At 45.5% G+C, this 26588-nt stretch overlaps 1 protein-coding gene and 1 long non-coding RNA gene across 2 annotated transcripts in view; one reads left to right on the forward strand and one right to left on the reverse strand.

Moving 5' to 3' along the window:
• LOC124230821 (uncharacterized) overlaps positions 1-26588 on the reverse strand; it is an 80282-nt gene that overhangs the window by 44480 nt on the left and 9214 nt on the right. Inside the window, exon 3 of the long non-coding RNA XR_006886294.1 lies at positions 4860-5033. This is a non-coding gene — a long non-coding RNA (uncharacterized LOC124230821). The remainder of the gene's footprint in view (positions 1-4859; positions 5034-26588) is intronic.
• On the forward strand, positions 3872-25105 carry BATF (basic leucine zipper ATF-like transcription factor). Its single transcript, XM_046647205.1, has 3 exons — positions 3872-4046; positions 6376-6480; positions 24225-25105. The coding sequence occupies exons 1-3, from the start codon at positions 3984-3986 to the stop codon at positions 24432-24434; spliced, it is 378 nt and encodes a 125-aa protein (XP_046503161.1). The 5' UTR covers positions 3872-3983; the 3' UTR covers positions 24435-25105.

Consider the following 26588-nt stretch of genomic DNA (forward strand, 5'->3'; position numbering starts at 1 on the left):
TGGGTACAGTTGTACAAATTGTTCGCTATTCAAGGGCCCCCACCTTGAAAGTCAAATCGGGGCTCACTGGTCCAAGCCTCTGGCCTGGGATTGCCCACCAAGAGGTGGCGCTGTTTTCTTTTTGTACCAGGGCCATTTATGACCCAACAACTGTCCTGATGTGTTAGTTGTCAGCACAAAGGATTTCAGGGTCTAACAAAAGCTGCCTTAGCTTTTCCTTAGGCTGCAGGCTGATATTAACTGAGCTGATGCTAGCTGTATTACAACAGTTACTTGGTGGCTTTGTGGAGTTCTCCAGAATAACCTCGGCAGGATGCTTATATCGCAAGCCTTGCTACGACCATTCAGATACTGTGTAATAAAAAATAAAAACTAAATGCAAAACTATTGACAATGTAAAAAGTTTAAAATCATGTGTGGCAATACTATGTATTGCTCAGGTATACGTAAATATGGTTTAAGTATAGAGAAAGGCATAAGAAAGACAAAGGCCACATTCTGGAAAACGTTTACCTGGGTGGGGAGGAAGTGGGATTAGGAAGGGACATACAGGATATATAGATGTATATTATATCGCAATTTATTTATTAAGCTTACTGGTGGATACTCAAGTATTTATTATTCTTTAAAGATTTAAAAATAATTTATAATTAATACTATTGAAAGAGATCCATCTTTCTGTGTAAGAGCTGGGTTTTCATTTCTCTCTTCCTTCATCTCTGTTAAATACTAAAGCAGTGTATTGATTTGGAACACAGAGTCCGGCAATCATTCATTCAACAAGTATTTCCTGTTGAATGATAGAATGTTCCAAGAGTTAAGAACTTCATCTGAACGTTACAACACTTATAATAACCTGTTTGATTAAATGACTACTTCCTCTTCTTTCTATGAGGGCAGGATCTCTGTCTTAGTCAGTCTTATGATTTCTGCTACATAGTAGGTATTAATAAATGTTAACTTAAGCTGAACAAAACATAAATATGACAGTTTTTATCCTTACAGAGCTTCTAATATACTAAGGGTGAGGAAAGATAGAGGACAATCCAGTTTACGATAAGTGCCATAAGTTATGAGCAAAGTTCTATGGGAATTCATTCATACATTTATTCACTTGACAACTATTTATTAGGCAGCACTGGGCACATCATTATAAACAAGACAGACATGGTCTTTGGTTTTTCCACGGCCCACTTATCACCCTCATCATCACTACTTCACTCGTCTACGCCAACATCTTTTACTTGGATTATTGCAATAATCCAATGGCATAATCCTAACTAGTCTCTGTACTTTCACTTTGCTCCTCTATAGTAAAATCTCCACTGCATCCAGAGAGATTCTGTGAAAATCTAAGTTAGAGCTCAACACTCCACTGCTCCGAAACCTCCGATGGCTTCTCCTCTGTGGGAGATTGCACAAATGGCCACAATTCTTTAAATTCCTCCTATCAAGAGGTGAAGTCTATTTCTCAACCCACTGAGTCTGGACTGGCCTTGTGACTTTCTTTGTCCAACAGAATATTGCAGAAGGAACGTTGTGTGTAGACTGGGTCTCAAGAGGTGTTGAATGCTTCTGCCCTTACTCGGAATCCTACAACTGCTGTGTAGCCAAGACCAGGCAAGCCTGTGGAAGGATGGGAGACCACATAGAGCAAGACCAGCCTACAGGAACCAATTATCTGCCAACCTACCAGCTATCTGTCGACACATGACGGAGCCCAGCTAAGACCAACCTAGCACAGCTTCTACCAAAAGAACCTTCCAAATGACTTGCAGACTCAGGCTTAACTAAATGGTGGTTGTTTCAAGCCATTGAGCTTTTTTGTGGTTTGTTAGGCAGCAAAACTAACCGATACACCATCTCATTCAGAGAAAAAGTCAAAGGACTAACTGTCTCCAGTACTTAAGAACATTGTCTGGTATATGGTAGGTGCTCAATAAACATGTGTTGAATGAAATTTATAAATGGAATTAACGTTCTAATGAGGGAAACAGGAGAAACTAAGTAAATAAACTAGTAAAATAGTTACAAAATGTGCTAAGTGCTATGAAGGGAAAAAATAGTGGCTGAGGGAAAGCATCACAGAGGGGAAGTGGGAGGGTGGGTCCTTCAAGAGCTCCCCATTTCTTCTAGAATAAAAGCCAAGATCCTCATAGTGGCCCCAAGACCCTACATGACCTCGCCCCCTGACACCTCGCTGACTTCATCTTTTGCCACTCACCACCTGTCTGCTCCAGCCACACTGGCCTCCCTGCGGCTCCTTTAATAAACTGAACACACTCCCACCTCAGCTCCTTGCTGACTCCAGTGCCTGGAATGCTCTCCCACTAGACACCCACACTGCGCACTCCTTCCCTTCTTCTGTGTCTCTGCTCAGATGTCCCCCTTCAGTAAGGCCCTCCTGACCACCCCGTAGAAACAGCACCCGCTGACCCTGGAATTCCCGACCCCCCAGCTGCTTTCGTTTCCTCCATGGCACTTGCACCATCTGCTGTCTTACGTCTTCCATGTTAACTTCTTTGCTTACTGTCTGCCTCTCCCACTCAGACGTCACTTCCATGAGAGAAGGAATTTCGTTTTGCTCAGTTTGCCCTTAGGACAATATTGTCTTAGGGCAGAAATTCAGCCAGTGGATACAAACCCTTTTGGGGGCCATACTTCCTGTCAATCCTAAGGCTAAGAAGGCGAGAGTTTGCCTTTGAGCCATGCGGGGAAGGCAAGTTCTTTTTAAAAGGCCAGAAGGCCAGGTGAGGGTCGGGTGGCTTACTGAGAATGCCATAAATGTGCTCCTGGCAGGGCTAGTCGGGGGGGCAGGGAACTGCCATCCTCATGGCACATTTCACACTCTGCTAGGGGCTTGCTAATGCATGCTGTTATTTGCTTCTCGAAACAGCCCTGAGAGGCAGGCAAGGCAGGTTTTATCATCCTCCATGCACAGATGGAGACAGTGAGAGGCATAGAGCTCAAGTGAGCTACCCCAGGCGACAATACAATAAGTGGTAGTCAGAATTCAAATCCTGGTTGGTTTGGCTCTGAATACAGTGCTCACACAACTATTTTTTACTGTTTCTCCATTCTGGGCTCCGACTTCGCGACCTTCGCAAGATTCCAGGCCAATCCGACAGCCGGATGCTTCAACATGGGAGGCATCTTTTCTCTAAAGACAGCACCCTGCCAAGAGGCATAGTGATGCATAAACTTTTAGAACATCAGTTCCAGAGCCTCCTAGGTGGCTTTTGGATCTTCCACAGCCTCTTGTGTTTGATAGACAGGAAAGGACCATGCCCTTGGGCCCCTTCATCCCTAGCCCACCCCAAGGCAGGCTGGTGGCAAGGGCTATGAGGAAGGCCTACCTTAAGACACGATGGACAGCTGCCTTCAGTTGAAAACCAGAAAGAAATCTCAGTCCCATTGCTTTATTTTGGTTTAAAAATCAAGTCGGGTGACAATGGAAACTGTTTCCCTGCTGTCCCGTCCTTTCTGCCCATGTTGACAGAAGACAAACTTGCTAATTCTGGCTGGGGTTTTTCCCTCCCTGGGCTGTTTTTCTCTTTTATCTTCATCAATTGAAGAGAGCTGTTCTGCGTTTCAAACTGTCGGAAGGTGTTTGGGGTTTTGTGTATTTTTTTTCTTTCTTTCACATAATTCTGTAGGTCTTTTCCCAGATGTGTATTTTCTCTCAAATTAACTTCTAACTTTAAGTTTCCGCCCATGTGACTTCCAGCGTGAATTACCAGAAACCACAAGAGAGAGCGCGCGCGAGCCCCAAAACGAGCGACATGTCCCTGTGGGGAGCAGTGTTTCTGCACCCCAGAGTGAGGAGGACGCAGGGGTCAGAGGTGGCTGCAGGGCGGGCAGAGGAGGGACCTGTGGAGTGGGGTGGGCTGGTGGCCTGGGAGCAGTCAAGCAGGGAGGCCAGCTGGTGACAAGAGAACCCAGAGGCACCTGGGGCTGTGTGGAGAGCCCGGAAGATTGCAGCCATGCCTCACAGCTCCGACAGCAGCGACTCTAGCTTCAGCCGCTCTCCTCCCCCTGGCAAACAGGTAGAGTCTTCCTTTCCCTCCCTCCTACCTTCTGATTCTCCTGGGGGGGCAGGAAGAGGGCAGGTTTCCTTGTCTTGCCCAGGGAGCTGAGGAGCGAGGAAGTGGCTGGTGGCAGGAGCACTCTTAGACTCAAGACACAGTCTTTGCAATCAGGCTGTGCATACTGGAGGAGACCCTCATCCTCCCACCCTTTCTGCCAAAGCTCCTTTTCCTCTCCGTTCCCCGACGGTGCCCATTGCCTCCGCCTCACCTGGGGTCCCACCCCATGAAGCTTTCTAGGAAGCCAAGAGGAGAGTGAGCATCAAAGAACTCTGATCTCTCAGAGCAAAGGGTCTACCTCTCTCCAAGACAGTAGGACAGTGCACGGAGGAGGATTAGAGTGGGCTGCTGGCATGTACAACCCACATGCTAGAGATGCGGTTTCCCAGGAGACAGCCATCAGGGCAAGAGAAAAGGGATCAGGGAACACTAAAGAAGAAAACAAGCAGGTTAGAAGGAGGAGGAACCTGGGCCAGCACGGAAGGAGCTCTCTCTATCTACGAGGGCACGGCCCCTGTTGCTAGCACAGCCAGTGGAGAGGGATGCTGGAGTCGCGAAGGATAGCTGTTTCCCCTGTGGCTTCTGGACGGCGGAAGAAAATAAATCAGCAGGTGGCTTTGGAGATTTGTTGGGGACATTGACTAGCAGCTCAGCTCAGCTCTGGGGAGACCAGAGAAACTGAGGTAGAGATTCTGGGAACATTTGGAGTCTAGATTGTGACTTCCAAGTCGTAAGTTTTTGACTTGAGGATTGCCAAAAAATGGGACATCCTACCTGCCTTCCAGCTTCTGGGGCTTCTGTTCACCACATTCCTTGACATCCCTCGCTGTAGGAAGGCCTCTTCTTTCTCATCCAACACATCAATGGATTAAAATTTCTTCTCCAACTTTGTGGTTTTAAAACTGCATTCTTTCCTTAGCTCAGATATCCAAGAGTGTTTTCAACATTCTGCAGCCAAAATAAAAGCATAAAAATACGTAAAATAGCATCAGTCATAAAGATCTAACAGAGCCACAGGTGGGATGAAGTCCTAGCAGAGGCCTCTAGAGGGCTAAGGATCCAGGCCTCTGCTCAAGATGGTATCGGAGTGGCTCAGACTGCCTGGAAGTCTGTATTCTTCTTAGGAAGGAAATTTCTCATGGCTTCCAGGGTAACCTGGTTCCCCATCCCCGTAAGAGGAAGAGCACTTCCTCCCTATCTAACCCAACACCTTCCTACTGCCACAACCTGGAAGTGTTGGGCACTTTGGTGAGACAGAACACTTGGTGAGCACAGTCTTGCCCTAGGAACTGTGCCCCTCCAGCCTGCGGGGATGTGAGAGGGAACAGGGCAGGAGCTGCAGAAGGGTTTCACCCAGACTCCTACACTTACCTGCAGCATCTGGGGGAAAGCTGGAGCCAACCTCCCTGCCCAAGTAGAGGACCTGCCCATCCATGGGGGCTGCTTAGAGAACACCCAAAGTTCCCCTTGTCCTCCTAAGCACCCATCACTACCTGCCATGTCCAGGTAATCTCCACCATTAAGGCCACTCTTGGCCTCTGGTTTGTACCAGGCGCTGTGCTCAGGGTCATGGAGAATGTCAAGGTCACTGAGCGTAATGAAGGGAATGCAGGGGAAAGAGGAGGCAGATCTGGGATGGGGACCTCAGCCCAGGGATGCAGCAGAAGACGCATAGGGTGCAAACCAGCGGGTGGTGGTGACAGGAGGGGGCTTGGAAAGGCATCAGGTTTCACATCGGCAGACATAACTCGCAGATTACTGTGAGCCCTCGAGCAAGCTCTTTGAGCCTCAGTTTCCTCACTTATTGTAAGATGGAAATAATAATATTAACATCACGAAATTGAGGAACTAAGAGCATCTCGGAAAAAGCACTTGCACAAAACCTGGCACATAGTAGATGCTCAACAAAGTTTAAAAAAAATAGCAAGAAGGTTCTGGGCCAAAAAGTGAGAGAATTAAGGGTGGAGCAGCCCTGAAGAGGAGGAGAAGTGACAAAACACACTTCATCGCCTTAACCATTTTTTTCCAAAGACAGCCCTATTGAGGCCTCAAGGTCTTTTGCTCTCTTCCTGTATCTTTTGACCCCAAAATTTATAGACCTAAGGGAGCATAACAGAGTGTGGGGAAGAGTTCTCTTTTGGGTTCAGCCTTTTGGTAAATAGGGGCTGGATGTGCAAATGAAAAGATGAAGGAATGGAAGGAAGGGTAGACGGATACCAAACACCATGAGAGCCTGTTTTAAGTCAGAAGAGAGGAGCAGACTCGCCTAATTATCATCTCTGCTTCCCAGGACTCATCCGATGATGTGAGAAAAGTTCAGAGAAGGGAGAAAAATCGCATCGCTGCCCAGAAAAGCCGACAGAGGCAGACACAGAAAGCCGACACCCTGCACTTGGTGAGTGTTCAGACTTTTCTTCATCCTCTTGAACCTTTGACTTTGCTCCCCAACCGCCCATGGACACTTGGACCAGAGTTTTGAGTCTGCCTGCGTGGGGACGTGTATACAGGGGGAGTTAGTGGAGGGGTGAGGACTGTGGGGTGAGCTGGGGGCGAGGCTGTCTTATGAGTGTGTTGAGAAGATTTTGTAGCACGGAATGGGCTAGAAGGCTGACAGAGAAATGAGCCCTTCTTCCTGAATGACCCCTGAGAGGGCAAGAGGGGTAAATGAGTTGAGTGTAAGAAGCCCAGAGGCTGGGTGGAGAGCAGAACCACCTTCTCAGAGATGCATAGCCAGAGGGAGCTCCATCCCTCATGAGCTTAGAGAGCAGAAGGCAGGACTGTCTTTGGGAGGAATTTGGAAGGCACTAAGTGCTTTGGGGGAGCCCATTATCCTGCGGTGCTAGGATCACACAGAGGTTTAGTTGGGCAGCCACCCTGGGCCCTGCATTCAGGGCAAGGAGGTCCACAGGGTGCTGCAACTTACTGCTCTTTTCTGAACATCACTACGGTTTTATTTTGAAATTTCTGTCTTTAATGATATCCCAAGGGGTCTGTGAAAGATGCAGTTTCAAGTGAACCTATCTGGAATGGTCACCATCTTGGCTGAGTTGTCTCCAGTCTCAAACTTTTAGAGAAGGCTCTGACCACTGGCTTGAGCAGGGGCCTTGAACTGCAATTCCACCCGTGGCCCAAGGCCCTACTCAGGGTTTCTAAATTCTGGCTGTGTGCTTCATAGAGCAATGTTTCCTCCCTGTCTCCCGCATCACCACCTTAGCTGTCTTCACTCTGCCTCTTAATTTGGTCCTCGTTCAATCAACTCTTACTCCGCTGGCTCCTTCCTCTTCCATCCCCTCATCCTTTCTTCTAGCAACTCTGCCTTCCTGTCCTTCCTCCTGAACCATTCCTGAACCTCTAGCATCCTGGTAATTCATCTCAATGGTAAAAAGAGCAATTGGCACCAAAAATGAAAACACTTGTGTTTATTTGAAAGATTAACATGGCAACCAGTCAGTTAGGATAGTTGTTTTAATCTTACCAAAAAAAAAGGAAGATGTAGTTTTAGAAAAAACCATGCTTCTTTTAGCTTTATAAGGAAGGAGAGCAGGCTACACCACCTCTGATTGGATGCTTGTGTTTCATTTGAAATGTATTCAGCATATTCTCCATTGCACACTAACATAGTTTTAAGTTCATAAATATTTGTTGAACTGAAAAAAAGGAATGAATGAACACCGAGTTTGTTCTTCTCTTTGGTAACTCTGATCAAATGTTAAGTTGTTAGTGGCCCTGCTGCTTACGTTCCCCATGATTTCATTATGGCGTAGCGTCTGCAAACTCCAGTTTACTGTTTTAAGCTTAAAAATCTATGATCACCCACTTTGTCTCTATCAGAGCCTGATTCTAATTCAGTATTCTTTAGAGCAAGTAAACAAACAAAGAAATAAAAATTGGAAAGGATAAAACCTTCCTTTTTGTACAAGTAGACAATGTTCTGAGACTGGAAAAAAGCTATAAGCTTTATAAGTTTGTAATATTCTTTTTAATGCAGAATCTAAGAATAGCTCAGCAGCTCCGCAGCCAAAAGGACAGGTTTTGAATCCCAGCTCTGCTGCTTGCTATCTGTGTGACCGACTTTAGAGATGTTCTTAACCTTCCTTAGACTCGGTTTTCTTATCTATAAAATGAGAAGTGACAGTAACTACCTCATAGAGATAGTGCATGTAAAGGGCTTAACGCAGTGCCTAGTATATAATAAATACTCAAAAAATATAAGTATAATAAGAGTAACATTAACAGTAGTTGATATTATAAGAAGCAAGATAATCACAACTGAGATTATATATATATACATATAGGTATATATTTCAGAATTTCAGGGCTAAAAGATTTCTTAAAGGCTGGAAAGTTCAGACACACTTTTGATGATTGAGAGTCATGTACAACACCCCCCAGAATGGTCCCCAGTGTATGCCTGATTCCTTTTAGTGATGGAGAGCTCTCTCCCTCCTAGCATGAGCAGAAGAGTCTTGCTATCTTGAGCTGCACTAACTGTCTCCATGTAAATTCAACCCACTGGTCTGCGTTCAACCCCTTGGGGGCATATCAATGAGGGTGACATATATGTCTCTTTGCTGTGGCAAGGTTTTCAACTCTGACTCAGCTGTCTCTCTGTAAGACGAGAGTTAGAACCAGAAGACTGAGCCCATCGGATGATACTAGTCATGACTACATTGGGATAATCTCTGGGGCTTGGGGTCTATGGAGCCCCTAGTCACATAGTCACCACATCCACACTCACATCCCCAGCCTCAGTCTCTAGAATGTTCCTATCTTCCCCACACCTGGACACAAACTCCTCCTCTCTCTTTGTGAGCACCACAACGTTGGTCTTCACTCTCTGCCCAGTGAGTAGGTCACATCAGAGTTTACACAGCAAGCAGTCAATGCAACTTAACGTTTCCTGGCTTCAGGCAGAAGCTTTTGGCAGCAACATATAACTCCACCACCATCAAAAAGGGTTTGGCTGTGGTCTGACGTGTTCATTTCCTCTCAGACGATAATTAACCATCCATTATCCTCTTAATTATGTTTGTGATTTGGATAGAAATCTTCTGGTTTACCAATAGCATTCTGAGAGTTGAGTGCTTGGTTTGCCTTTGACTCCTTTCCATGCTTGGCTCCACTTGCTGAGGTTCTGGAACCATTCTCTGGCCCTCAGACACAACCATAGAACTCATCTACCAAAACTTTAAAGACCAGGGTTTAGAAGCTACTGAGAGTACAGTATCAAATAAGGACCATGTTTATACTAGTGTATAGCCTATATATGCTGGGGTAATATCAATTTCTCAGTTTCAACTTTGTCACTATTATCTCTCTCAAAATACCAAAAGAATTATTTTGTTTCTCCAGTGAGAGTATTGGACACTTACTATTTAACATTTTCAGTATTTATCTTATAAATGGTTTACACCAAAAGACTGTATATTGATTGCTTTTAAAATAGGAGAGTAAGGAAGGAGCCTCTTTTGATAATTGTGTTTAATCTCATGGCAGTGTGATAACATCCCTGGCATTGACTACTCCTCACATAAACTGGATCAAGTACTTCTTTTCATAATTGTGATATCAACAACGAGAGTCCACATTCAGTTTTAATTCTCCTTTGGTTGGGCCTCTCACACAAACACGCTTCACACTTTGCTCCTTTTTTCCCACAGACAACTGGAGAGTCTGTTAGGCATAGTAAAAGGAGAATTAAAAAAGGAGAAAGGCAAATCTTGACCTGTTCATCTCCAAAAGATGTCAATAACTAATAAGTGGATCCAAGATAATCAGCTGAAAAATTATTAGAAATAATAAGAGAATGCAGTCAGCCTTCAAAATTAACACAAAAAGTAACAACTTTCCTATAAGCAAACCATAACCAATTAGAAAATTTAATAAAAGGAAAGATTCCATTTATAATACCAACAACCACAAATGGAAGGAAGGAATAAAATTTAACAAAAAATATGTATGGCTTATTATTTTTAACTTTAAGATTATTCTAAGTGACTTCAAAAAACACTCAAATAAATGGAAAGATATGCCTTATCTTACAAGATAGCAATTTTCCTTAAACTAATCTATAAATTTTATTTAACTTCATGTGATCCCAATAAAAACCCAATAGGATTTCCTGGGAGTCAGAGGAGAACTAGATTAGCTGTTCTAAGTTCCCAGTGAAAAATAACCATGTGAGAATTGTCAGGAAAATTTTAAAGAAGGAGGGTAATAAGAGAAGATTGGCTGAACTAGATATTAAAGTGAATTACAAATATAGAAATCAAAACAATGTGGAAAAGGCAGAGCATTGGACAGAACAGAATACAGAAATAGACCCCCAAACAAACTGGAATTTAAGAACCAAATGTCAATCTGTAAAACGCAAGAACAAACGCAAAATGACTAGGATGGCATTTCAACCCAGTAAGAGAAAGTTAAACTATTCAATAAATAGAATTGGGACAACTAGCTAGCCATTTGTGGGGGGAAAAGCTAGAGTCTTCATTTCTTGTACAATACACATGGATTAAATGCAAAAAAAAAAAAAAAAAAGAAAACTAAAGAAATCTGAAAAAAAATGAGCATTAAAAAATGTATTTTGGAGTGAAGTCTTTTCCAGATAAAATACAAAACCCTGAAACCATAAAGGAAAAGATTGATATACATTACCTTTAGATAGAAAAAGTGAAAATTTCTATAGAGCTCAAAATATTGTATGCAGAATCAAAGGCAAATGACAGACTGGAAAAAAGATTTGCAATACACCTGACCAAACAAGGATATCTTTACTTAATATATGAGCAATCTTATGAATAAGAAAATGACTAACAACCCAAAAGATAAATGAGTAATGATTATGTATAAGCAGTTTATAGAAAGACATAAATAAATGGCAAGTAAATATGGAAAAGATGCTAGACTTCACTTAGGAGAATGGGAAAGCGACAGTGAGATTCCCTTGACAGATTGGCAAAGACGAAAAAATGTTGCTAATGTATGGTATTACCAAGGCGATGGAGAGGCAGGTACCATCACACAGTACTAGTAGGAGTATAAGTTGGTACAACTCCATTAGAGGATAATTTGACCATGTTCATCCAAATTATAAGTGCATATACTCTGTAACTCGGCAATTTTATATCTAGGAATTTATTTACAAACACACCCACAGATTATATATTATGTATATGTAGAGATAATCATTGCTGCATTGTTTGTTATAGCAAAGACTGGAAACAAGCTAAATATCCATCAGTAAAGGACTAAATAAACCATCGTTTGTCCATTCAGTGGAATACCACGAAGCTGGTAAAATAACGAGTTACATCGGAATGTGCTCATCTGAAAAGATGATCAAGTTTCTATACTCTTAAGTGAAAGAGATATGAATACAGTACATAGTTTGCCCCCATGTGTGTTTTTAATAAAAAGAAACATATATGTGCTTATGTGTATGAACTTAAAATTTCTCAAATAGGTTGCCAAAAAAATTGTTAAAGATATTTATTTCTGAAAAGTAGGAATAAAGTTCTAAAGCAGGAGAGAGATACTATGCATTTTTTACCTTTTTTTATAGTTTGGATGTTTTTATCATATGCTTTTATTTTTAAAATATAGGTATTTAAATTCTCAACATCGATCATTACTCAACATAAGATGATTACTACATAGGATTTCTTTTCTAATTGTGGTTTCAAACATTGAATACTCTTCCATTGTGATGTTTTATCGCTTGAACATCTTACGCAAATATCTCAGTCTTTTGGGAGAACCAATTGTGGGCTGGGATTTGAGTAATCCTAGAGTCTGCAGCACTAGACGAGCCACCATAAGGGATGGAAATCGGTTCCATTGTGTGGCCATCCTGGTTGACCACGGTGGCCCTCAGTGCCTTACAGCAGGAAGGATTTTGAGTCACTGTCCCAGGTTAGTGGGAAAGAGAGTCGAGATTAATTGAGAAGCTTTCATGAAAAGGCCAAAAGTAGAGGAGATGGTGGGCAGACAGTAACATTAGTCCAGATCTGTGCTGTTGACAAGTCAGATCTGGCCTCGAGGATGGACCGGGAAGCCAGGTAGAGTAACATAGGAAAGCCAGAACTGTCGGTACGTCCTTGGATGGGAGTGAGACAGGTGCTTGCCTGGAGCTGGCTCCTGAAGGAGTCCCACACTAGTTTAAAAAAAGAGGAACCTTTATAGGTCCAAGGGTACACCCTTAATGCCATATACAATAAACATTATGAGTGTAAATTATGCATTTACAACTGGAAGAAAACCGAGTAATGGAGGAAAAGTAGCTCAGCAAAGACAACCTCCCGGGCCTCCTTAGACTGACACTGTTGTTCTTGGTCTTCTGGAAAGGCCTGGAGGAGAAGGCTGCTTATGGTCCTTTTTCACTCCTGGAGTTCTTTTTCTCTCTCTGGGAGACCATGCCATAAGGTTTACTGGCAGAGAGAAGTCATAGGTCAAAAAAAAAAACAAAACCAAAAACACAGAAGGAATGTTCTGGCTAGTTCCACCCTAAAAAATGTCAGTGTAAAATTGGTGACTCATCTGTGGAAAAGAGACATTTCTCTTGGGCCTCTATTGCTATGAATTTCTTTTATGAAAAACGTGTTAATTGAACACATGATTATGTACCAGGCACTGAGGGCTCTACCTGCAGTATCCCACTTAATCTGCACAAAAGCTCATTTTATAATTCCTGGATTAGGTTGAGTAACTTGTCCAAGGTCACACAGCTTATAACCAGGTCTGTCTGACTTTAGAACCCATCTTCCTAACCACTAGGCTATGCTGCCTCTTCCTATGGATTCTCATGAAGATGTACTCATCTTCCCTAACTGATATCTCCCTTAAATCTCTTCCTGAATTTATTCTTTTGTTCTTTAAGCAACATCCTCCAAAATTCACTTTTCCTCTTCCATTATTAGGCCTGGTCAAGAAAGTAAAGACATCCCTTATGCAATATGTCAATAAATCCATTGAAACCATTTTTAAAGAAAGCTGTGTAGCAATAAATATTAACATCTTACATGAGAAGACCCTCTGGCACAGCAATTCCACTTACAAGAGTTTGAAGAAAAGATGATGCACAAAGATGCTCAATTCATCATTATTTGTGAACAGTAAACATTTTATCAATACCATAAGATTGGACAGATGCCCAGCACCAGGGAATTAAGTGTATTATGATACATTCATACAATAGAATTTATGCTGGCACTAAAAATGGCTAGTAGATCTATGGTGTCAACACAGACATAGTATTTAGTGGAAAGAGCCAGTTACAAAGAGTGTAGTCCTGTTGATGTAAAATTTGTGGGTTCGGGCACGTTTGCATGCATAAAGAGATGTCTGGAAGGACAGTCTCTGAAATGCGAACAGTGGTTATTTATGAGTGGGTGAGTTTTGAGTAACTTACTCTAGTCCCAGTACTTTTCGGTAATTTTTTTTTTTTTGAGGAAGATTAACCCTGAGTGAACATCCGCCACCAATTCTCCTCTTTTTGCTAAGGAAGATTGGCCCTGAGCTAACATTCATGCCCATCTTCCTCTATTTTATATGTGGGACGCTGCCACAGCATGGCTTGATGAGCAGTGTGTGTGTCTGCACCTGAGATCTGAACTAGTGAACCCCGGGCCACTGAAGCGGAATGCACAAACTTAACCACTACGCCACCAGGCCAGCCTCTCGTAATTTTTTTATTATGATGCATGTGTACCATTTTTAACATCAGAGTAAAAAATTAGACTATTTTCTTTGGGAAGGAAGAACACGTCAAGGCAATCCACCACCCCTAACGGCTTGCCCTACTGACGATGGGTCAGTGTGGGTAAGTTTGGGAGGCACTTATGAAAAGAGGCCAGCGCCACACTGGTCTTGACGTTATAAAGAATTTCCGTCCAAACAGGATTGTAGGTCCCAGGTCACAAATTGACAGCACCCATTCAGCAGACATCTTCATGAAGCCGCTCTCGGCAGTACCAGACTTCTTTCTCTTGAAAAGAATGGAAGAGTCTCACCAAAGAGCTGGGCCCATGCTGCTCGGGGCTTGTCTTCCTCTCCTCTGTAGGACTCAGTCTGGCCCACTGCTTCCTGGGGACATAGATTGGTTCCACAGGACAAAATCCCCTTCAGATTGTGGACTATCTGGAGAGGGTCCCGTCAGGAGTCCACATGGTAGCTTGTGGAGGGAGTAACAGTAATTATGGTCATACTCTCTTGTTTATAGAATCACAGAATTAAAAGGAAACTTGGAGATGCTCTAGGACAACTTGCCGTGCTATGACGAGGACACTGATGTCTTCCTCAAGGACACCCCAGAAAACAAACCTCTTGTCCTCCCACCATTTGCTTTTGTTTTGTGCCACTTTGCTGAACAGGACTTTGCTGTGCAGATAAGGTTGCTCTCGCCTGCCCTTTTGCAAAGGATAAACCAGGAAGTAGGCCAGTAACCCGAACACCTGCACGACCTAGACGGTCTTCAGCAACAGAACCCAAGCAGACAGCGAGAGACCAGAGAGAGTCCGAGGTTGAGACGGGCTGAAGTTTAAATGTTCCTTTATTTAAAAAGGTCTTAAAGTTGTAATCCAAAATTAAAGGGACAGTGACATATTGGGGAAAATATTTGCACCAAACTAAGTAAATGCAGCTTTAATATTTATACTATAGAAAGGACATCCTTTTTTAAGAAAAACATCAAGACTCCAATAGATAAGCGGGCAGAGGCTATGAACTGAAAGCTTACATAACATTTTTCCTACCAAAATGAAAATAACCTAATTTTCTATGCTGATTGTGCAAACAATACACACTAAGGTTTTCTCAATCTTGACACCATTGACATTCTTGGTTGTGTGTGTGGGTGGGTGTCCCAGGCATTGTGAGACATGCAGTTTACTCACTACATACCAGTAGCACCGCCTCACCCCCCAGGTTGTGACAATCAAAAATATTTCCAAACCTTGCCAAATGCCTCCAAAATTGTCCCTGGTTGAGAATGCTGTCCTAGGGAACAGACACATAGAAAGTTCTTCCTCCTTAGTAATTGGTAACTTGTGACATTAAAATGAAATTAAGAAACCTTCAAAAAGGTAGTTGGCAAAATAAAATTGTTTAAAAGTATAACACCTAACTGCCGACGAGGTTGTAGTAAAATTGATACATGCGTTCACTGCTGGTGAAGTTGTGCACCTTACAGAACCCTGCTACAGCCATGCTTACCAGAGACTGGAAGACTGACTGTGCCCTTTGCTCCAATCTCACTCCTAGGAATGTATCCCAGGAAATAATTGAACAGCAGCAAAACCCAGCATGGATCAAGATGTCCACTGTCCATAATTTATAATAGCAACATTTTGATACCAACCAAAACGTCCAATGTTGGAAAGCCGTTTTAAGTAAATCGTAGATCATCCATTTGATAATGTGTCCATTAAAAATAACAATCAGGGGCCAGCCCAGTGGCGTAGTGGTTAAGTTTTCACACTCTGCTTTGGCGGCCCTAGGTTCACGGGTTCGGATCCTGGGTGGAGACCTAGCACTGCTCATTAAGCCACTCTGAGGCGGCGTCCCACGTAGCACAACCAGAAGGACCCACAGCTGGAACACACAATTATGTACTGGGGGGCTTTGGGGAGAAGAAGAAGAAAATCAATCAATCAATCAATCAATCAATAAGAAGATTGGCAACAAATGTTAACTCAGGTGCCAATCTTTAAAAAAAAAATTTTTTTTAATTACACCAAGATAATAGGTATGAACTGGGACTGTCCCAGTAGACGTCTGATTGCCCTAGATTTAGGGGAACCAGGGAGGGCAACCTGGAGCTCTTACGAAAATTCAAGAGTAGTGATAAAGTTCAGAGCCAAGCAGAGGGGACTAGATTCCTGGGGCCACGATGCACCTGAGGACCCTGTAACTCAAATATTTTCTGGGTACTCAGCTAGCACAAGAATATGCCTTATTGCTCAGGGGGTGAGGTGGTCCAGAACATTAGAAAAGCAAAGGCCATATTCCCAGTACTAGAGCTAATGTCAGCAGAAATGATCCATTCAGCTGGACAAGGAGATAGCAGCCTCCTGTGTGCCTGACAGAGTGAGGAGGACCTCAGGAGTAGAGGCTGCTGTGCTGCAGAGAGCAGGAGCCAGATGAGGAGTCCACAAAACGAATTCAGAACCTGCCTGGGGGATGTGTCTGAACCTAAATTCCGATCTACAAAAGGGGACGCAACAACACCTCGCTGGGCTGTTTGAGAGTTAGGTGAGGGAGCCAGTGTAAAACAAAGCAATACTGCATTTTTTGCTTTGTATTGAGGAGAAGATTATATTTATTCATTTGTTTAATGCAGGGAGCCTGGCATTTCCCCATAACCCCATCAGATGGAGATATCTGATGTATTATCATAATGGAAGCATATGCCCTTCCTTCCAGTTGTTTATAAAAACTTTAAGAACACTAACTAACTGTTCAACTTGGCTTTCACCACAGCTGTTCAAGTCTCCTTTGCTTGAAGGAGGGGATGGGGAAGGTCGGGTCCCCACCGGCGAAATTACATGCAGAGTTCCTAGAGCGGCGTCATTCTGCGGCTCCCGCTCCATAGCTTCAGTTTAGGGAACAACAGTGTCGCTAAGCAGGGGTTGGACCTGGGCCTTTTTTAGAAAACGAATCTCTTGCCCTCGTTTGTCACTACCCTGGAGTTAAAAAGGAGAGGCTGTTAAGGTACTGAAATAGTGCCTCGGAAGTTTCCTGGAAACCACAAATTTACGTAGGCAACTCTTCAGAATCGGAGACCCCAATGCAGGTCTCCGATTCTGGTCAATTATCACAGATCCCAAGCTGGCAGTCAAGCAATGGGACTTTATTGGACTTACTAGGTGTCAGGCCCAGTTCTAGTCACTGAGGCCAGAACAGTGAAGACAATGACAGCCTCACCCTCACGGAGCTCAGCCATCTAGAGGGTGACTAATCTGGTAAAGTTATTAGCAATAAGGTCCAAGAGGCGCCCTCCCTCTCGCCTTTCCATCATAAGAAGGAGCTGTTCTGGGCTACTTGAAACTGTTTTCACCAAAGATGATACTAATGTAATGGTAAGGCTCTTTGCCTTAAGCATTTACTTTTAGAAAATTTTTTTGACTTAGAAATGTTCTCCCACCTCTTTAAAGTCCTTTATATTATATTTATATTTATATTATTTATACTATGTATTATAAAATAAAATATATTTAATAAAACAAAAATATACATATATAAAATATAATAAAATATATTAATAAAATCAAACATTGAATACACTTATATTATTTTAATATTATTAAATATTATCTATATTTTATATTATTTGTATGATTACTATATTTTTAATTTTCAATGTTATTAAATATTGTTTATATTTAATGATATAATTTATATTATTTACATTTTGAAATATTTAAAATATTTATTTTTAATATAATTTATATTATCATACTAATTTTATTGTATTTATATAATAATATAATATTATTTTATGTTCGGCTATGAACATGATTCTCCAGCTCCTTGCTCATTAAGCTCACCTGGGAATTATTTTTTTAAATCTTGATGCCCGAGACCCACTCTGGAACAATTAAAGTGGAACCTCTCAGGGGTGAGGTCTAAGAATTAAGATGTTTTAAAGCTCTTTAGGTAGCTGCAGTGGGCAGCCCGTGTTGAGAACTGGGGAGTAGTGACGTTTGAACCCTGTCGGGTCATTTGGTAGAATGTGTGGAGCGAGTTTGGGGTAATTAGGTGGGTATTTACCCACTCTGTCCCAGAGGCCTGGCAGCTTAAAAAAAAAGACTGAACAAACAGTTCAAACCTTCGTGTTGATGGCAATTATTGGCTGTTCATTTTTCAGAACTGGGCTTGCCAGTGATAACCTTTCCAACTTGAGTTATCAGTCAGGATTGCATTCGGTTACAAGAAATAGAAAAACTGTCAGACATAGGCATCAATAAGTCATGGTTTATTTCTCTCATATAATAAGAAGTTCAGAAGTGGACAGACAAGGCTAGTGTCAGGATGTTGGCAAAGAACCAAGCTCCTTCTCTCTCTCTCTCTGTGCAGCCAACCTCAGTAGGTGTCTTTCATCCTCAAGGCTGCAAAATGGCTGCTGAACATCAGTCTGTGTTGAGGGAGAATGACCTTTGTCCTGGTGAGGCTTTGCCTTTTTAGTTGGGAAGGGCACCTCTGTGCTTACATCTCATTGGTCAGAATCTGTCACATGGTCCCCCCTAGCTGCAAGGGAAGCTCGGCATTTGAGACATTCTTTTTCCAGTCTCTCTAGAGGAAAGTAAGGGGAAGGAATTTAGGACAGAGACTGTGTGAGCCAACCTATGGTGTTTCTCACATAGGAGGTCGATGAAATCATAGTCCTGAAAGCCAAGGAACGGGCGACAGGACTCCAGACAGGGCCCTGAGGCATGGCTGATGCGGCTAAGCATCGGCTGATGATGAGGGCACTCAGGCCTTAGAGCTTCAGCTTGCAGGCATGAAAGTGAAGACTTCTCCAGAATCAGACACGTACATTACTCAGTGCAAAGACCTGTGGCTTAGTGATTGTTCTTTTCTCCTTATCCAGTGAGGAGCAGGAGTTGGGGCTGATTTCCCCGGGATGGGTGGCAGAGGCAGGAAGGCATAGATCCTCCTCTGGCTTGGGCAGTGTCCTACCTCGCAGTTCTCAGACTTCTCCAGGAATGGTGGGCTCCACCTGTATCTGCATCTGCTGGCCCGGGCTTGGTAACTGCTGGAGACTCAACATGTAGCTGGGTGTGAGGGATATACAGCAAGCGTCACACACAGCTCTCATATTTAAGTGTGGGTGGGAGCTAAAAGGTCACTGTACCAATAAATGACTGCGTGTTCTGTTGAGGAGGAAACACACAGGGACTATTTTCACCCTTCTGGAAATTTCGATTAGAAAATTCAAGGAGAAGGTCAAGACACTAAACCAGAGCTAGCAGGAAGGAGGACCAAGTTCTGCTCAGAATGCCTGGGGAGTCCCTGCCACAGCCTTGGGTAAAATGCCTGTCCTTGGCCTTGTAGTCCTAGCTGGCTTCCCTGTGGGTAAGGGACCTGTCTGGGGATTCCCCATCATTCAAGAGCTCTTTGAGTGACCCCCTTCTCGCCCCTCCAGTAGGGAATTTCCCAGAATGTTCCCACACCCCCATGAAGCCTCTTGCTTAGCCACCCCCAAGCTGTTTGTGGTTCATGATAGGAGTGGCATCAAGTAATAAGCCCACAGATGAAGGCGAATTGTTAACGTTAGCATCTGGATTCACATGAAGCAGCAAAGAGGGAAGATGAAATTGGAAAGCCAGCAGGGCTGAGGCCTCACAGGGGATAATTACCAAATATCATAAGATTTAAACAGACTTCAAAGGCAAGACAGGATGGTGGGTGCAGACTCTGAAGCCAGACTGCCTCAATTCGAACACGGGTGCTGCAACTTACAAGCTGTGTGACCTTAAACAAGTCACTTAACTTCTCTGTGCCTTAGTCTTTCCTCCTCTGTAAAATGTGGATAATAATATATCTACCACATAGGGTTGTTGCAAAGATTAAATATCATGATAACTGAAAAATACTTAAAAGAGTGACTGGCACATGGTAGCATTCAGTAAATGCTTATTATTATTAAGTCAAGCTAGATTATTTTAGCTACATTATTTTATTTTAAAAATTTGGCTTCTACTAATATTTCTCATATAAATTGAGCATACATCCTCTGCCCCAAACACACACACACACACACACACACACACACAACCTTCCCAATAGGTGGAGGTTAGAGGTTCTAGTTTGCTAATACACTCTGATAGTCAGTTTGGAATCTGAAATAGCTGAGAGCTGGAGAGGGCTTGGAGATCTTCTAAGCCTGTGGTTTTCAACACACGCTGCACGTTAGAATCCCCTGGGGAGCCTTCAACAACCCAATGCCCAGGCTGCACCCCAGATGGATTAAATCAGAATCAGGCATTAGTGTTGTTAAAGCTCCTCGGCGCATCCTACTGACCCCAGTGTGTGGCAGAGGTTGAGAATCATTGTTTGGTCCAGTCTTCCTGTTTGAAAGGGAGGCAACTGGGGCTCAGAGAGGGAAAGCAAGTCACTGAGGGTCACCCAGCCAGGACCAGGACCCAGGACCCCTGACCCCAGTTACTGCTGATTATGCCCACCGTTGTCATGTATTCCCGACCTCGCTCTGCATCTGGAGGAAGGTCTGGCCTCGAGTTAGCCCGCTAACAGAGTGGCTGGACAGGAGATTCCCGCCCCTCTCAGGGCAGGAAGCAGATGATCCGCTCTCTGGTTGGAAGAATATGACCGACTCAGGGCTCTTGTACTGTGTTGTGTTGAGGGATCACCCAAACCAAGACCCAGTTGTCCCTTGGGAGACCGCAGGGCAGCTGAGGACTTCTTAGTGAGCTCTGGAGACCTTTGGTCACCTGCGTGGCCAGTCCCCCAGGAGAAGCAGTTGGGTGTGCTGGACGCAGCACAGGGCAGAGAACGGGGAAGCCCCAAGCCAAGCCCTGCTCGGGCCCCTACGAGGTTATGGGGCTTCAGAACAATCACTCACTCACTCAGAGTTTCTGGACCTCTGAGAAAATAAGTGTCTGGAGAAGAATCCTATTGCCCTTTCTCCCTACAGCTGCTGCCACCAGCCTGTGGTCATTTGGGGGAATATGCGGAGTACGTTTGTCCCAGGTCTCAGTTGGCTTGATCTGTAAAGTGGGGGTAATGAGAACAGCCGGCCTTCTGTATCCACCCCAGCGGGCTCTTGTGGGGAGCCTGAAGGCCCTCGATGAATTCTAAAAAGTAGAAGGCAGATCACGTGGGAGCCCGAAGGCAGGCTCACCCCTCCCCCACCGTCGCATGCGTGTTAGAAGCTGAAACGTACACGTCCCAAACATTCCTTTCCTCTTCGCTCTCACTGAGTTCTAGGTTTCCAGCCCCCACTGGAAAGTTAGGGGGAAGTTAGAGGACGTGATCGTTGTACCTCTGGGTAGACAGCAGCTCCCGTGGCTGCCCTTGCCACTTGTCCCTGTGAGCCCTTCCCAGGGCGTGACTGCACAGGGAGGTTCAGAGCGGACCGAGCAGCGGTAGGTGGGGACGTGGAGGGATGAGGCCCCAGATCAGCCACTTCCTCCTGCAAGGGAAGTCGAACTCTTCCTCCTGCATGCGTCTGGCGGGCTGCAGGCCCCTGGGCTGGCAGGGCTGCTTTCTCTGGGGCCCTCGCAGGAAGCAGTCTTGCTTCCCAAGGTACAGACAAGTTTCTTGTCACAAGTGGTGGCTTTCTGGTTAGAGGCGGCCGCGGTTATGAACCGCCCCCTAGAGCTCTGGGATCTGCAGGCAGGGGGGCGGACGCAGGGAGACGAGAAAGCAGCCAGCGAGCGCTCAGCGCAGCTTGCGCCGGGAGGAGGAACCTGCTGTCACTTCCCGTAAGCTGGGCCTGCCTCTAGGCGGGGAGAAGGTCAGAGCAGTTCGTCCCTGCAGCCCGCCCACCCTGCCCCTCCCTGAGCCTCGGGGTTTGCCCAGGCTCTTCGGAGCACAAAATTTACGGTAAATGTTGTCACCAGTGGAAACTCTCAGAGGGGGCGAGGAAAAGAGCTAGAGGAAGGGGCCAGGACTCCCGGTCCCCAGTTCCCGTCTTACCGACACCCCCCGGCTCATGTGTGGCTTTATCTCACCTTTCGGTAAAGAGGGGATGCCCTCCCTCTGGGATGTGCCCGGAAACAACCAATGGTAAGATCAATGAGCCAGCCACCCTTTGCAGAAGCAGCAGCCAGGGGCTCCGACTCCACCAGCATGGCTCTTGGTGTCCCACACGCACCAGCCCATTTTAGAGATCGGGCTTTCCTTCGCACAGACCTAGGCACATTTTCTAGCTTGGAGCCTCATGCAGGAAGTGCCAGGCTGAGGCTGAGCATGCTGGCATCTGTCCTTCAGAAATGGATGGAAACGGGCTCGATGGGTTCATAGCTCCTCTTTTTTAAGAGAACCCCCATTGGGGCCGGCCTGGTGGCGTAGTTGTTAAGTTGTGCACTCCACTCCAGCAGCCCGGGGTTCGGGGGTTTGGATCCCGAGTGCAGACTTACATACCATTCATCACACCATGCTGCAGCAGCATCCCACATACAAAATAGAGGAAGACTGGCACAGATGTTAGCTCAGCAACAATCTTCCTCACCAAAAAAAGAGAGAAAAGAACCCGCATTGTATATATATACACCACATCTTTATCCATTCAAAAAGACAAAAGTGTGCCATTTGTGACAACATATACTCAACAATACTTGAGGGTATTATGCTGAGTGAAATAAGTCAGACAGAGAAAAACAAACTCTGTATGATTTCACTCATATGTGGAAGATAAACAAACACATCGAAAAGGAGAACAGATTGGTGGTTACCAGAGGGGGAGGGGGTGCAGGGAGGGCAAAAGGGGTAAAGGGGCATGTGTGTACGGTGATGGATAAAAATTGGACTGCTGATGATGAACATGATGCAGTCTATACAGAAACTGAAATACAGTCATGTGCACCTGAAATTTACACACTGTTATAAGCCAAGATGACCTCAATAAAATAATTAGAAAAAAAAGAACATCCCAGGTGCATTTGTTAGGGTAATTAGCAGTGTAACTAGCTCTTTCATTAGCCTGCGGCTCATGTTCCTGATGAACGACTTAAGGCAAATTTTAAATGTCTAGTTGTCTTATATCTGCTCACTGCCCACCATAATTTTGAGTCAACTTCTAGCCCAGCAGTTGATGTCATCAACTAGTCAATCAACAAACATTTGAGTTCCTACTATGTGCCAGGCACTTAATAAGTCCTTGAATGATTAAAATAAATTTAATATCCTATTTAACTAGTGTTTTCAAACTTGCCTGATCATTAGAATGACCTGGGGCACTTGGTAAAAATTCAGATTCCTAGAATTCACCCCAAATCCCAAACCCACTGAGTTCAAACCTCTAGATTTCAGCAACAGCCTGAAACTATATTTGTAATAAGCCCTCAAATTAATACAAATGATATGGCAAGTTTCGGAAATGCTGACCTAAATCAAACAGAACTAGAAAAGGAAGACCTGGACTCCAAATATCAGGTTGCTTTTTGGACTGAAATGTGATTTATTTGCATCTCCAGGGCCATTTCCCCTTCCTCTCTGGGCACTAACTTGTATCGGAGAAAGTCAGTTTGATTGAGTCAAGGAATGTGAACCTTAAAATGCAATTCCCCCAGGGTTTTCTGAAGGCGCAATTGTTTTCCAGTATATGTTAATTGCTGGAGGGTAATTGGTGATTAATTAATGATGTGATCAGTACCCAGCACTCTTTGCCCTCAGTTTTCCTGATCAGCAGGTATCTGATGGTTCCCTTAAGCAATTGGGGGAAGATGTTTCTGGAAAAAAGGAAGCACATGTGATTGGGACACGCCCAGAGTACAGTAAAACAGGCAGAATGGAGTGGAGTCGGACACTGGGGTGGATTTTGACCGTTTAATATTTATCAAGACCCTAAAGTGTTCTAGAATCTGGATGAAGTAGACAATTACAATAACCATGGACTCTGTCTGTAAGACTAAGTGCAAAGCTTGGGGAGACCTGGAGAGCACCTGTGACAGAGTGGAAAAGAGCGGAATTAGCGTGAGATGTTCTCCCTCACCGGTTCCCATTTTCTCAGGCTCCAGCCTGCCCGCCAATTGCCCTTGACATACGCCTGCCCCTCTCAGCCTACCTACACCCTCTCGGGGACCCCTGTACACATGCACACACAGAAGGGCACACGCACACACAGATTCACACATACACTTCTGTTAGATGGAACCATATGAAACTGCCATTCTTATAGGTCAAAATAGGCAGATATCAGCAATTTCATTTGGCTCAACCTAATATCTATGCACATATATGTTCATATATACATGTGCTTATATAGATGCCCCCATACACACACGTGACGCCGACAAATATATATGCACACGTGCACACACTCACATGCGCGGAAAAATTCACCCATGCCGTTCTGCATGGCTGTGTTAGTGAAAACCTAATATGGACTCCTCCTGCTCCCCCACCCCCAATCTTGCTGTCTTCCCTGAACTTAATGTCCAATGCCGGTCCCCCCCACAGGAGAGTGAAGACCTGGAGAAACAGAACGCGGCCCTGCGCAAAGAGATCAAGCAGCTCACAGAGGAGATGAAGTACTTCACGTCGGTGCTGAGCAGCCACGAGCCCCTGTGCTCGGTGTTGGCCACGGGCACGCCCTCACCCCCCGAGGTGGTGTACAGCACCCATGCCTTCCACCAGCCTCACGTCAGCTCCCCGCGCTTCCAGCCCTGAGCTCCCAGAGGTGGGGGAGAGCGGAGCCCCCCACCCCCAGCTGCTCCGGCAGGCCTCAGGAGGGGCACACAGACTGTGGCCAGGCTGCCCTCGTCCCTCGGAGCCCTCTCTCCAGCTGGAGACCGGAGGCAGAGGCCTGGACAAGGATTGAGCACAGGACCATAGCAGCTGGAAGAGTGTGAGACCTCCCAGCAGTGAGGCAGCCCGTCGGTGTGTGCTGGACCCTATGTGGGTGGGAGGCCCCATCCAGAGTTGTACCAAGCATAATGCCCGAGTCCCGTGGCAGAGGGAGGAGGGCAGGAAAGTGTTATTTTTCTAAATAAATGTCTTAAAAGAAGCCAATTTCCTCTTTTACACTGTCCCTTGAAACCCTAAACTCTGTGGGGTTGGGCCTTCTTTCATTATTGGCCTCAAGAGCCCTTAAACCTCTAACAGCTCTGCTTTTCCAGAGTTTGTTATCAGCTTGGGAAGCTGGGTATATTCACAGCATCTTCAGTCATCCCTCTAGGCATCTTCTTGATTTTCCTCCCAAATCCTCTCTCCATGACCTCCCACCTTCCAGTCCTCTTTGCCTGGTGCTCTCTGGACTGTCAGCGGGTCATTTTCTGACAGGGCGAAGGACAGGGCAAGATGCGTTCAGGGGAATGGGCATTCAAGTTGACACCACCATCTCGCACTCACACAACCACACTTACTCAGCTCCACACAGACAGCCTGCTCTGTGCTGCCGTGTGCCAGGCCCTGAGCAAGGTGATCTAGGAATACAGGGGTGACACCACACAGGTAAGGCAGTGCTTTCCTCGTGCTCTCATGGGGCAGCACGAGCCTTCGGGACACGGGGACTTTCCAGCCAAAGCGTCTCCATGTCCGACTGAGGACGCCACCTCCCCTCGGGAAGCTGTGATAAAGGTTGCCTGTCTCCATGAGGCTCTGCAGGCTGCCATCCTGGGCACAGCTGGAGGGCAGCAGTGGCTCAGGTGGCACAGAGTTGTCTTCAGGGCTTCAAGTTCACCAGTTTGGGCAGAGCCTGAAACCAGCATGTTCTGGTTCCCCCGCTCCGATGTCCACCTGTTCATCAGAGATCCCCAGGCCGAGTGCCTACTGACCTGCACGCACAGCCACACCACCGCCCAAGAGCAACGGCAGGTCCTGCCCACACACACAGCCCCTGCTGAGCCAGCTGGGGACAAAAGTGACAGACATCTGATTTAGCTCTTTCGGCAGCCACCCTCAGTCTCATCTGTTGGTCCTTCGGAGGGACTACCACTGCCCACTGGCCCCCAGCTGGCAGCCATCTTGGGATGTGGTGACCACAGGGGAAAGAGAGGCGCAGGCCTGTTCCCCGGTGCCAGCACCTCCTCCAGCTGTGGCTGCCAGCCATGCTTAGTTGAGGCAAGGTCTAATTCTGGTGCTCCCCACCCAAGTCTCTCCCACTCCGCTGGGGTCATGCCAGTCGGGTTAGCATGATTACTAAACCCTGCAGAGTCTGGGAAAGCTGGGTCCTAGCGTGTGGTCACCTGGCCTCCTAGAGACCTATCTGTGGGAAGAGTCCAACCCAAGGGCTTCTGATGGCACACGGCCGCCGCCACGCCCCTCACTCTTGAAGCCAGTGCATGTGGATGCCCAGAGTGTGGGAACTGGGCTCAGAGCCTGTTGGAGGCAGCCCAGAAGACCTTCCCCGAGTGTCAGCATCGCTTCCAGTGCAGAACGCAGCATTTCACCTTTGGTCTCCCGAGAGAACTGGGTGAATGGGGCTCCTCGGCCGGTGCGTGGACTCAGTGTAGACCAGGCTGTGTGACGAGGGACTGCAGCAAGGAGGCGCTCCCTCATCAGTTTCCCTCAGCACCTGGTCTCTGGTAGCTAAGGCTCTGGGTGGCCTTGTCCCAGAGCAAAGAAGACAATCAACGTTTCAGATGTTGCATGCATTGAATAGAACTGGCTTTTCTTTCTCAGTCTTGGGAAGCAGAACGTTAGGCCCTGCTTGCTTTACAGCCACCTCTGCCACGGCCTGGCCTCTCCTGGGAGGCTGGGGCAGGCTTCTTTCCAATCAGAGATTTTTCTCCCCACCCCTGCTCTAGCTCTGTGATTTCCCCCCAGAAACCCCCGCAGAAGGCACATGACCTGTGCTGGACATCTTCTGAATGGCATTCAGGG

This window comes from Equus quagga, chromosome 20 (genome assembly GCF_021613505.1).
Source record: "Equus quagga isolate Etosha38 chromosome 20, UCLA_HA_Equagga_1.0, whole genome shotgun sequence".
NCBI classification, from domain to species: domain Eukaryota; kingdom Metazoa; phylum Chordata; class Mammalia; order Perissodactyla; family Equidae; genus Equus; species Equus quagga.

Excerpts from the sequence above, each read along its gene's own strand:
- BATF (XM_046647205.1), top strand. The coding sequence starts at position 3,984 with ATGCCTCACAGCTCCGACAGCAGCGACTCTAGCTTCAGCCGCTCTCCT. Across the intron at positions 4,047-6,375 it reads CTCCTCCCCCTGGCAAACAG|GACTCATCCGATGATGTGAG; the intron begins GTAGAGTCTTCC and ends TCTGCTTCCCAG. Across the intron at positions 6,481-24,224 it reads AAGCCGACACCCTGCACTTG|GAGAGTGAAGACCTGGAGAA; the intron begins GTGAGTGTTCAG and ends TCCCCCCCACAG.